This window comes from Phlebotomus papatasi, chromosome 1, assembly GCF_024763615.1.
Source record: "Phlebotomus papatasi isolate M1 chromosome 1, Ppap_2.1, whole genome shotgun sequence".
In the NCBI taxonomy this organism is placed as follows: Eukaryota; Metazoa; Arthropoda; class Insecta; order Diptera; family Psychodidae; genus Phlebotomus; species Phlebotomus papatasi.
Window position 1 is genome coordinate 22,211,141 of NC_077222.1, and position 12,198 is coordinate 22,223,338.

The following is a 12,198-nucleotide window of genomic DNA, read 5'->3' on the forward strand; positions in this document are numbered from 1 at the left end:
AAAATTGCATTGAATACTTTGATTTCGTCCAATTAATTAGTAAATTTTAAAAATGAAAGGGACAAATTTTTAAAGATTTACGGTTTGTTTTTTTTTAAATAAATATTTTATAAATTTATTCTTATAAATTATTAAAATTAAATTAAAATGTAAATTTATTTAATCTTACACTGAGAGAAAAAAAGATTAAAATTTAATCTTTTCTTCATAATTTCAAGTCTTTTTAAGGCTTAAAAAATATTAAGATTTTTTTATTCTTAATATTACGTCAGTTAAATCAGCATTTGTCGTAACTTCCTTTTGACAACTTTTCAGGAGACGAAGTTTTCAGTTCAGCTTTATTTTTCTTAAAAATGAGCCCTGAATGCGACACTTTTGAGTCAAAATAATAAAAGTTGAACTAATAAACTGTAGGGGAGACTGGGGCAAAATTTGTCAAAACGAAAATTTCAATATTCACTATTTTCTAAAATAAAAGAGACTGAGGCTTGAAATTTTTATTATAGATAGCCTTCATGAACTTTTTTAAACTTACAGAGTTTCAAGGGATTCGAGGAGGGATTATGTAAAATAAAAAATAATTAAATTTTGAGCCCTATTTTTGGAATATTTGACTTACAGAAAATATAGCAATACAATACTGATTAGCTCCATTTAAGCACATTTCTCGTTAAGATAGAGAAAAATTATCTTCGACAAAGTTGTAGAGGAATAAATTTCCTATAAAAATATGCCTATTTGATATTTTTAACGTTTGCGAGAGTAAAACGTCACTAATTATCCGAAGACTGACAAAATTTGTCCCAACAATTTTGAGAATCTCCACAAAATCGACTTTTAGAAAATGATTCGAAAATCACATTTCTTTCGAGATAGAGGAAAATAGTCTTCTGCAATGTTGTACAGTAGAGTCTCGCTCTCGCTATAGGCCATCGCTCTATAGTCCACAATTTATCGACCGTTGATTTCAAAACACTGATTTTAAGTTAGGTTATGTTTTTTAGAACGCGTCATGCAATATTGTCATAATTATTTTAATATTTCTGGCAAACTTTATTGAGTAGTTGTGATAATTGTGATCTATAATGAAGAGAGCAAGGACAAGTACCACAATCGCAAAGAAAGTGGAAGCCGTCGAGCAATTTCAATACTAAAAATCGCTGATAATTTTAAAAAGTGACATGGACTCGAGACTCCACTGTAGAGCAGTAAATTTTCTATAAGAATATGCTCATTTTAAAACGGTTAAGTTTTCTCAGAGCTCGTGAAAGAATTAAATATGCGTTTTGACAAGTTTTGCCACAGTCTCCCCTAAGTTAACTCGAGAAAATCTTTATAAAATGATTTAAAACAGGGGGGTGACATTAGCTCTGAAGAATGCGACCAGTTTTACTGTAAATTTTTTCCTGCTTTCGTACACATTTCACGAGATATCTCCAAAACTACGTAGGTTGCCAATTTGGGGTTTTCGTTTGCCTATTCTATATTAAATTGGCTTTTATTTTGTTTTAGTATTATTTCCTAATTCATTCTACAATGACAGAAAATAGCTAATAAACTCAAAAGTTTTTTCGGCACGCTTGAAACATATGGCAAACATAGGAAACGTCATGTTCCTGATTTAAAAGCTGAAATATTGAAATATATTTTAGAAGAAAGACAATAATATTTTATCGTAACTTCCATCGTTTATAAGGCCGTAACTTCCAATGTATGGAAATCTTGGAAGTTACGACAATATTCTAAAATGCATTATATAAATTTAAATCATTCTAGTCATTCTAGTGATTAATAAGCGCCTTAATTTGACTAAATTAGTCAATTAAACTGTTATCTTTGTCACTAAAATATTTCGTAACTTTTATTGAATAAATTTTGTGCGCCACGTCACTTGTTTTGTTTTGAATTAATGACAGATGGGCAAGGATTTTTTCTCACTTTTTTTTCACCTTTCTCACAAATATTGAATTAAAATGATTTAGTGTTGCATTATTCGCACTGTCTTTCGATATTTGAAAGAGTTTGTAAACGTTTTATTGAGAAATATTGCAATTGCTGCAAATTACAAGCCACGCAAGTGAGCAAAAGAAGTTACGGCAAATGCTGATTATTGAAAATTTTGTATGGAAACTTGTCGTAACTTCCCCAGGTTAGCAGATTAAATTTAAGAAATATAAGACCGCAAAAGAATAATTTCAAGATTTATTTCGACTGATTTTAAGAATAAATGTAAATAAAAATAAGTCATAATTTTATTTATTTATTTATTTTTATTAAAAATAAGTTTTCTTTCACTGTTTTTAAAATTCATTTATCTAACAGCTCCTGGAATCTCCTTTTTTGGACCTAAAATGTAGAATAATATCTATTTGAATATTTTTGTTTCCACCACAGTTTGAGAAAATCACAGTATTCAGCAAAAGAAGCAGAATTAAATCTGCTTGTGAGTCTGAAACAACAGATAAGAAATTGAGAATACAACAAAATGATCATTGTATTACCTTATATAATAAATATTGCATTGCATACTTTGGTTTTGTCCAATTAATTACAGTGCTCGCTCTCTAATCCGGATCGGCGTAATCCGGATGACGTCTCGACGGTTACATTTAAAATAATTTTGAGGTTATGTATGCATGTGAGTTCAGCAATAAAAATGAATTATCCTGTGATGTTTTTGTTTAGTAAATGAAGTATAATAGCATAGAATTCTCTATTTATGTCTTTCTAATCACCTTTAAAACTTATTCCCTAATTCTACAAAAAATCAACAAAAAAAAACTTGTTAATGTATTTTCGAGACGTTGCACAAATTCAAAAAAACTATCCGGATTACGAAGCGGCCATCTTTCACTTTGTCTCCCAATCAAGCCTGAAAGAGGCTCTAAATGGATGTAAAGTTTGAGGCCTCTATCTCTCATAGTTTCCGAGATAATAGACTTTAAAGATTTTTTAAACTGAGTTCAAACGGTAAGAGATATCGACTCACAGTTTTCGGCGACCCCCCTTAAAAACACTATCTCCAGACATTTTATTTCTGGTCCGAATTAGTTCTACTCGAATTAGTCAAACGCTAGGTTTGCAGAAGAATATATTTATTTAATATCTTATAGTATTTCCAAAACATGTTTTATTTCCATTTAAAGAATTTTCAAGTAATTTATTCAATCAAAAACTTGACGTCATGAGCTGGGAAGCGCCTGATGTGCTTCCTCAAATCCTCCTCATTCAGGCAGTAGAGACTGCAAGAGGGACACTTAATGGTCAACTCCTTGTGAGCCCTGTAGTGCTTCCTCAGTTCCGAATTGATCTTGAACTTTTTCGGGCAGAAGGGACAAGGGTAGGGCCGGTCTCCAGTGTGAGTGGTTATGTGATACCTGAGAGCATCAGCCGTTGCGAATTCTCTCTTGCACACATTGCAGACGTACTCCTTCTTGAGACCGTGCTTGTACATCATGTGACGCCTTAGGGAAACCTTATCGAAGATGCTGATTTTACAAATTTCGCAGTTGATCCTCGTGGCTTTCCGATGCACATGCATAATATGCCTCTTCATGTTCCTGTCTCCTCTGCACTCTGCCCCGCATATTTCGCACCTCATCAGTGGCTTCTCGATGACATGGATGCTGTACATGTGAGACTTGAGATTATTCTTCTTCGTGAAACGCTTCCCACAAACATTGCAGACGAATGGCGCCGGATGAACAACATCCATATGATCGTGATACTGCCCAAAGTCCCGAAAAGTTTCTTCACAACTGGGACACTGGATCTCGTGCTTCGGAGAGTTCTTCTCCAGAAGATGCCCGTGCATATGCTCCCGGACGTTGTAGTCCATGCCGCAGGTGCATTTGTAGGTTGGTCGCCTAGTGGGGCATTGATGCGGTACCGCGGCACCTTCGACGATCTTCCCGCTGCATTGCGGACAGTTGCTGTAGTTTGTGTGCATCTTCTTCAAATGGGCGGCCAAAGTCACCCGCATCTCACCACAAATATGACACATTTTGTTCTTATCCTTCAAGGCTTTTGTTCTGCAAGGAAGTCCGGGGAGACAAGAACGTTCAAACAGGAAGGAAGACAAGATCATTCGACTTTGCAGAAAAATAGTAGATAACAAGGGAGAATGAATCACTGACGGAACATTGATGAAAAGATTTAAAAATCGTTCCACGGAAGCTGAAGGAAACGAAGGAAACAGATCGAAAGATTTGAAGAAACCAAGAACGAGTTGAACAAACAAACTTAGATCAAAGATTTGATGGAACTAGTTCAAAAATCTTCGATTGACCAAGTTCTAGAAAAAATGATCGAGCGATCTGAAGAACTCTCGATCGACTGCATTTAGGGAAACCTAGGGGTAACGATTTGGCTAGCGATGAAGGAAACTTAGATCGAACGATGTGAAACTTACAACTGATTACGTTTGAAGAAAACGTAGATTAAATTAATTGAGGGGAACACAAATCAACCGAATTGACGAACGATCTGAAGGATTTTCAACTGATCAAGTTGAAGGAAACCTAGATCAAACGAATTGAAGAGAACATAAATCGAACGAACTGAAGAAGCGACTGATCAACTTGCAGAAATCTTAGATCGAACGCTCTGAAGGACTCACAACGGATCAAATTGAAGGATACCTAAATCAAACGAACTGGGAGGAAGATATATTGTACGAATTCAAGGAGCAACTGATCAACTTGAAGAAACCTTAGATCAAACGATCAGAAAGACTCACACCGGATCAAATTGAAGGAAACCTAACGAATTGAAGAGAACATAAATCGAACGAACTAAAGAAGCAAGTGATCAACTTAAAGAAATTTTTGATCGAACGCTCTGAAGAATTCACAACGGATTAAATTGAAGGATACCTAGATCAAACGAATTGAACGGAAGATAAATTGAACGAATTGAAGGACAAATTGATCAACTTGAAGAATTCTTGGATCAAACGATTAGAAAGACTCACAACTAATCAAGTTGAGGGAAACGCAGATCAAACAAATTGAAGAGAACATAAATCGAACGAACTGAAAAAGCGACTGATCAACTTGAAGAAATCTTAGATCAAACGATGTCAAGGGCTTTCAACCGGCCAAATTGAAGGAAACCTAGATCAAACAAATTGAAGAGAACATAAATCGAACAAACTGAAGAAGCGACTGATCAACTTGAAGAAATCTTAAATCGAACGCTCTGAAGGACTCACAACGGATCAAATTGAAGGAAACCTAGATCCAACGAATTGGGAGTAAGATAAATCAAACGAGCTGAAAAGGCGACTGATCAACATGCAGAAATATTAGATCGAACGCTCTGAAGGACTCTCAACCGATCAAGTTGAAGGATACCTAAATCAAACGAATTGAAGAGAACACAAATCGAACGAATAGAAGGACCTTCAACAGATTAACTTAATAAATCTTAGATCAAACGATATGAAGGACTCACATCGGATCAAATTGAAGGAAACCTAGATCAAACGAATTGAAGGGAAGATAAATTGAACGAATTGAAGGAGCAACTAAACAACTTGAAGAAATCTTAGATCAAACGATCTGAAGGACTTACAACCGATCAAGTTGAAGGAAATCTAGATCAAACAAATTGAAGAGAACATAAATCGAACGAACTGAAAAAGCGACTGATCAACTTGAAGGAATCTTAGATCAATCCATCAAACGATGTCCAGGGCTTTCAACCGACCAAATTGAAGGAAATGTAGATCAAACGAAATGAAGGGAAGATAAATTGAACGAATGGAAGGACCAACTGATCAACTTGAAGTAATCTTAGATCGAACGCTCTGAAGGACTTTCAACTGATCAAGTTGAAGGAAACCTAGATCAAACGAATTGAAGGGAAGATAAATTGAACGAATTGAAGGAGCAACTAAACAACTTGAAGAAATCTTAGATCAAACGATCTGAAGGACTTACAACCGATCAAGTTGAAGGAAATCTAGATCAAACAAATTGAAGAGAACATAAATCGAACGAACTGAAAAAGCGACTGATCAACTTGAAGGAATCTTAGATCAATCCATCAAACGATGTCCAGGGCTTTCAACCGACCAAATTGAAGGAAATGTAGATCAAACGAAATGAAGGGAAGATAAATTGAACGAATGGAAGGACCAACTGATCAACTTGAAGTAATCTTAGATCGAACGCTCTGAAGGACTTTCAACTGATCAAGTTGAAGGAAACCTAGATCAAACGAATTGAAGGGAAGATAAATCGAACGAACTAAAGAAGCAAGTGATTAACTTGAAGAAATCTTAGATCGAATGCTCTGAAGGACTCACAACCGATCAAGTTGAAGGATACCAAATCAAACGAATTGAAGAGAACATAAATCGAACGAACTGAAGAAGCGACTGATCAACTTGCAGAAATCTTAGATCGAACGCTCCGAAGGACTCACAACGGATCAAATTTAAGGAAACCTAGATCAAACGAATTGAAGAGAACATAAATCGAATCAACTGAAGAAGCGACTGATCAACTTGCAGAAATCTTAGATCGAACGCTCTGAAGGACTCACAACGGATCAAATTGAAGGATACCTAGATCAAACGAATTGAAGAGAACATAAAGCGAACGAACTAAAGAAGCAACTGATCAACTTGCAGAAATCTTAGATCAAGCGCTCTGAAGGACTCACAACGGATCAAATTGAAGGATACCTAGATCAAACGAATTGAAGAGAAGATAAATTGAACGAATTGAAGGACAGTCAACGGATCAATTTGAAGAAACCTTAGATCGAACGATCTAAAGGACTTACAACCGATCAAGTTGAAGGAAACCTAGATCAAACGAATTGAAGAGAAGATAAATTGAACGAATTGAAAGACCAACTGATCAATTTGAAGAAACCTTAGATCGAACGCTCTGAAGGACATTCGACTGATCAAGTTGAAGGAAACCTAGATCAAACGAATTGGGAGGAAGACAAATCGAACGAATTGAAGGAGCAACTGATCAACTTAGGGGAACCTCAGGGCGAACGGTTTGAAGGACATTCGACTGATCAACTAGAACGAAAATTTGATAAACGATTTGTGTCGAGAACTTCTAAAGAACAATTTGCAGACAACACGGATCCAAAGATTTCAAGAAAAGCGCATCGAAGAACTAGGACCTTTAACCTACCAAATTGAAGGAGACTTTAATTAACAATTTTATGGATGTTCAATTGAGCGAGTTGAAGGAAAACTTGACAAAACCTGAAATGATAATAATACTCACGGATCAGGAAGTTCCTTTGGTTTGGCCCACCAAGCGTTCTCCACTTCCCCTTCATCGTCATCAAACTGGTCCAAATGCTCTTCTTCCTCCTCTTCTCCTTCTTCTTCATCTTCTTCTTCAGGAACTGGTTCTGGTTCCGCCCGCTTCTTTTTCCATTCTAACATCATTTCCAAGGTTGGACGTCCTCTTTTCTTGCCAAACATCGTTGACGTCCCCTTGATGGCCACTTTATGCTTCAGAACCCTTCTGGGACTCTTGCTAATGCGTCCCGCTAAGATTTTTCGCTTCTTGGTCTTCTCCTCAACTTTTGGTACCCACTCATCGTCATTATCTGTCTGCCAGCCATCGGCATTCGTGTCCATGTGATCACTCTCTACCTGTTCCACTGTTTCCTCCTGATCCTGCTCCAGATCATCCATGTCTGGGATTTCCTGAAGGGCTTCCGTTGGGAAACGCACATGAACATCGGTTATGTGACGCTCCCGGAAGTGCGAATCCGCAAATTCCTCGTCACAAAAGTCACATTTGTAGAGATTGACATTGTGGGCGGATTTCAAGTGGAGCAGGAGGAGACTTTTGGTGTTGTGAGCAATATTGCACAACAGGCAAAAGTATTTCCTCGCCACTTCCGTGGGTTTCTTTGGTGGGGACACTTTTGGGGTTGGTGGTTTTCGAGGAGACACCACTGGAGTCCTTCGAGTGACGCGAGGGGTCTCCTTGGGCTGTGAACTCTTCCATGAAGGCTTTACGGGCGTCTTCCTAGGACTCCCTTGAACAACTTCCTGAAACATCAAATTTTACTTTCTACAGCTGCAATATAACTTTTATTGTCTAATTTCCATCAAACATTATAATATTATTTGCAATAAAACCAAAGAAAACTAATAAAAACAATAAAAATAAAAATGTAAACAAGCGCCACTAACCTCTTTTTCAGTGATGGTGAACCTTTCCAAGTTTCTCGGTGGTTTCTTCTTCAAACTCGGTCTTTTAATTGATACCGTCACAATATCATATCGCGTCTCCAATTTACCAACAGTTTGAAACATTTTTTGTTGAAAAATATCGAGAAAATCACGAAAAACAAACACAAGAAATGTTTTTCCAAGCCACAAAAAATATCGCTTGTTTTACACTGTCAAACTCGTCGAAAATGGATATTTATTACGCGTAAGTAAGTTGTTAAATTATTCTACGTTGGCAATGGTTTTTTACATGGGAACAGTGTTGTTCAGTAGTTTCGCTGTAATTTATTAAATATTTTTGAAATACAGTAGACAGACTCTCCAAATTCGGGCATATGGGAGCGAAATGTCAGCCGAATTAGACAGAAATTCGGGCGACAAACTTTTTGAAATGCAACGATTTTTTATTCAAGAGCATATAGATACTGTATTGAAAAAGTATTTAATTTTTTTTTTAATCTGAATTTCATATCAAATTTTTCTAGTTGTATGTTTTGGATAAATTTGGCAAAAAACTTGTGCTGGAAGAATGGAATTTAAAGTTTTTTCTAACACCATTTTTAATAATTACAGTCACGGTTCTCAAAATGAATATTTGGGAGGTATAGATGACATTATTTCTCAATCCTCGAATGGAACAGTATTTTCAAGAATGTAATGGAAAATTCAGGAAAGTAAATTTAAATGATTTGGCATTACAATTTATTTTTAAATAAATGGAATATATAGAGAAAATTGATATATCGCGATAATATAAAGAAGCACCTGAGTAAAATCTTTCTAATTATGATTCCACGCAATACTTTTTCTTCATTCATATTTAAGGAACTTGACTGTATTACAAATAGATATCTTTTTAAGTGTATGAGCTCAAGAAATGAGTCATTTGTGGAGAAATCCTCGTCAATTGCCTGAGGCACATTCCGGAAACCCGAGGAACCCAAAAAAATCGACAATTGATTATCGGCTCTGGACGCTGTTATAATTGCCTAAACCCTAAACCTAAAGTCTAAGACACTCAAATTTATTTTTCTATTCTGTACAATCTTTCAATTACGGCATTTCAAAAATTATTTCACAAATGAGCTCCCAATAGTAGACAATTCATATCAAATTCTTTCAGTCCGTTTTCTCTTAAGCCGGAACTCCCTGTAACTCAACCCTTGTGTTTTCTAGAATGTCCCATTACTTATGGAAGACAAAGAAAAGCTTTTATCCGGGTCGGATGGGCCATTAATCAAAAAATAAACGATTTTTGACCATTTATTTCTGCGCAATTGATGTCAGAATTTCTGTCGAGAATAGATTTTTCGTTACTTCGGTCTTTCAATTACTTCGAAAAAATAGTCCGACAGCGATGGAAATACATTTTGATATTCTGTTCTCGCTTCGCGGAAAATCATGCAAAATTTTTGCTCAAAATGGCGAACGAAAAATACGACATCCCGTCGAATTTCTTAAAATTGACCTCCATCCTCTTTCCTGATTTGAATTCTGATTGCTAATTCGTGTTCTTAGATAGTTACTCTATCTAAATCAAAATAGTTTGTATTGAATTAATGCACAGAATTTAAATTCGGTGACCGTTAAGACGCGTGTTTGACAAGGGTTCCCCGCGCCCCCATGATAGATAATTTTTTTTTCTTTTCAAAAAATTATCTATTAATCTGTATGAAACTAATTCCAAAATATGAACAATCTCTTTCAAGTATTTCTGGTACATTGACTGAATAGGTTAAAATTAAATAATATTGTTTTTTACACAAAAGTTTTAGCGGTTTCGAAGCAATATTCAATAACTTGGGGCTTATTCTCGGTTGTTTTCCATCACATTCTGTCAGAAAATTACTTGCTTTACAGTAGACTCTCTCTCAATCGGGAATATGGGGCGAAATGTCATCCGGTTTATCAACAGATTTAGGCATAAAAGCCTTTGCAAATTCCACAAAAAGGGCCCAATTATAAAGAATCACGATAAAATGGGAAGAACTACAGCGAATTTGAGCGAATTAGCTTCATAATTAAGCGTGAAAATTGTCAACAAAATTTGACGCCCGATTGAAAAAGAGCCGATTGAGTGAGACTCTACTGTATATGATTTGAATGTTATTTAACACAAAATATTTCCATTTTAACATTTACATATTTCAAGTAAACAACTAAAAGTTGAAAAACTTTCACACTAAAGCAAAATCGCATCAGCAGGCTCTCATATACGCCCACGTACCCATCCATACATTCAATGCGGCAATGGAGTGTCAATGCAAAACTGGATATAGGTAGTACGGCAGACCCGAAAGTTAAGAATTCCAGAAAATATTTGGGAAACTCGAGAAACTAGAATACTTTGATGGTAATGATGTGAAATAGTCATCCTTATGTACACAGTAAAAACAAGATGAAATTGGCAAGTTTAATTCTATAGTTGAACTGAAGTTGAAATTTCGAATAACAACCACTGAAAAAATCAACTTTCAATTGAAAAGGAATCAATTAAATTGCAGAATTAGTAAAATTCAACCCTCAGTAATGGCCCAAATGCAATAAATAGTAGTAATAATTATTATAATAGTGCTAAAATGAAAGAACAAAATAGCGTAAACTTCACTCAATTTACTGGTTGAATATTTCAACGATTATCGTGTGTAGTAGAATAAATTCGATTATCGTAATAATTTTCAACCAATTATCGCAGCAAAAAATTAACTTTCAACTAATGTGGAGTAACCACTTATCGCCACTTTTAGGAAAATTTGAAATTAATTTAATTATAACCTTTGAACCCTTATTATAAGAAAGCTCAATTTTGACACAAAGTTATTGAGGTGTATTGGCTCCAGATTCGTCAAAAAAGTGGTACTCCAGTTTAACGCTGGACTACTTAAAAAAAAACTGATTTTTATTAACAATGCAAAAATAACCACTTCGTCGCCACTTTTTACCACTTTTCGCCAGTTTTGTAACCACTTCTCGTCACATGTCGTCACAACCACGTCATGCCACATTTTTATATAAAAATTATATTAATTGAAATATTAATTAACTAAATACAAATTTTATGTATTTTACGAATGTAATTAAATATTCAACAGAGAGATTATTTATCCAAAAATGTAAATTTTCTTCGATAAAAATTTGATGGCAGTTGTTATATTTGGTAAGAAATATTGGATTCGATGCACTTGCTTAACATATGGCTCTAAAAATTGCTCAAAATCTTAAATCCAAAACGTACAGTTATTATTTTTCAACTCTATATGTAGCAGCAATAAAAATACAAATAACACTGCGGCTCATTTATTTCATATATCGTGAAAAATAGCGATTTCAATATAAGTGGCGAGAAGTGGGGCATGGCGAGAAGTGGTGATTCAACCCTACTTTCGTTCGAACTCACTCTTCTTCTTTTTATATTTTTTGTAATTTCAGTGGAAATTTTGGAGAAAAATTCAACTTACTTTGCTTTTCAACTACGAATATTCAACTTGTTTCCTTTTCAACTTTGTTGCTACAATAATCGTTCGAAATTTACTACAATTATCAATGCTTTACTATTACATGCGATAATCGTGGTAATTATTTTTTGCTGTGTAATTTTACAATTTTAAAATTCCCTGATTTTCTAAGACTGCTGCAGTATGATTATGCAACATTTTGAAAAAAATGGTCAGTTAAATTAAAATGAAAATTCATAAATTTGTGAAATTTTTATCTACAGAGGAGAAAGTAATAAACAATACAATATATTTTTTTAACCGCTGTGATTGAAAAATGTTCATTGTTATTGTAAATGAAAATTTTTTCAATATTCCTTTTAGAAATCGAAGCATCCCTTTTTATTTTTTCACAAATAAAAATTCAAACATTACTAAATTACACGTTGTTTTTTAACTCGTCTAAAATTACGTCGGATTTTTCTACTCTTGCCATGTAAACAAAAGCCAAGTGGAACGTGGCGAAAAATTCGCCAGCGGCGT

General features: G+C 34.9%; 1 protein-coding gene across 1 annotated transcript; it reads right to left on the reverse strand.

Moving 5' to 3' along the window:
* Positions 1–3,078: 3,078 nt before the first annotated feature.
* LOC129798192 (GDNF-inducible zinc finger protein 1-like) lies at positions 3,079–8,396 on the reverse strand. Its single transcript, XM_055841217.1, has 3 exons — positions 8,183–8,396; positions 7,257–8,038; positions 3,079–4,031 (listed from the first exon to the last, which is right to left on the reverse strand). The coding sequence occupies exons 1-3, from the start codon at positions 8,303–8,305 to the stop codon at positions 3,161–3,163; spliced, it is 1,776 nt and encodes a 591-aa protein (XP_055697192.1). The 5' UTR covers positions 8,306–8,396; the 3' UTR covers positions 3,079–3,160.
* Positions 8,397–12,198: the final 3,802 nt, after the last annotated feature.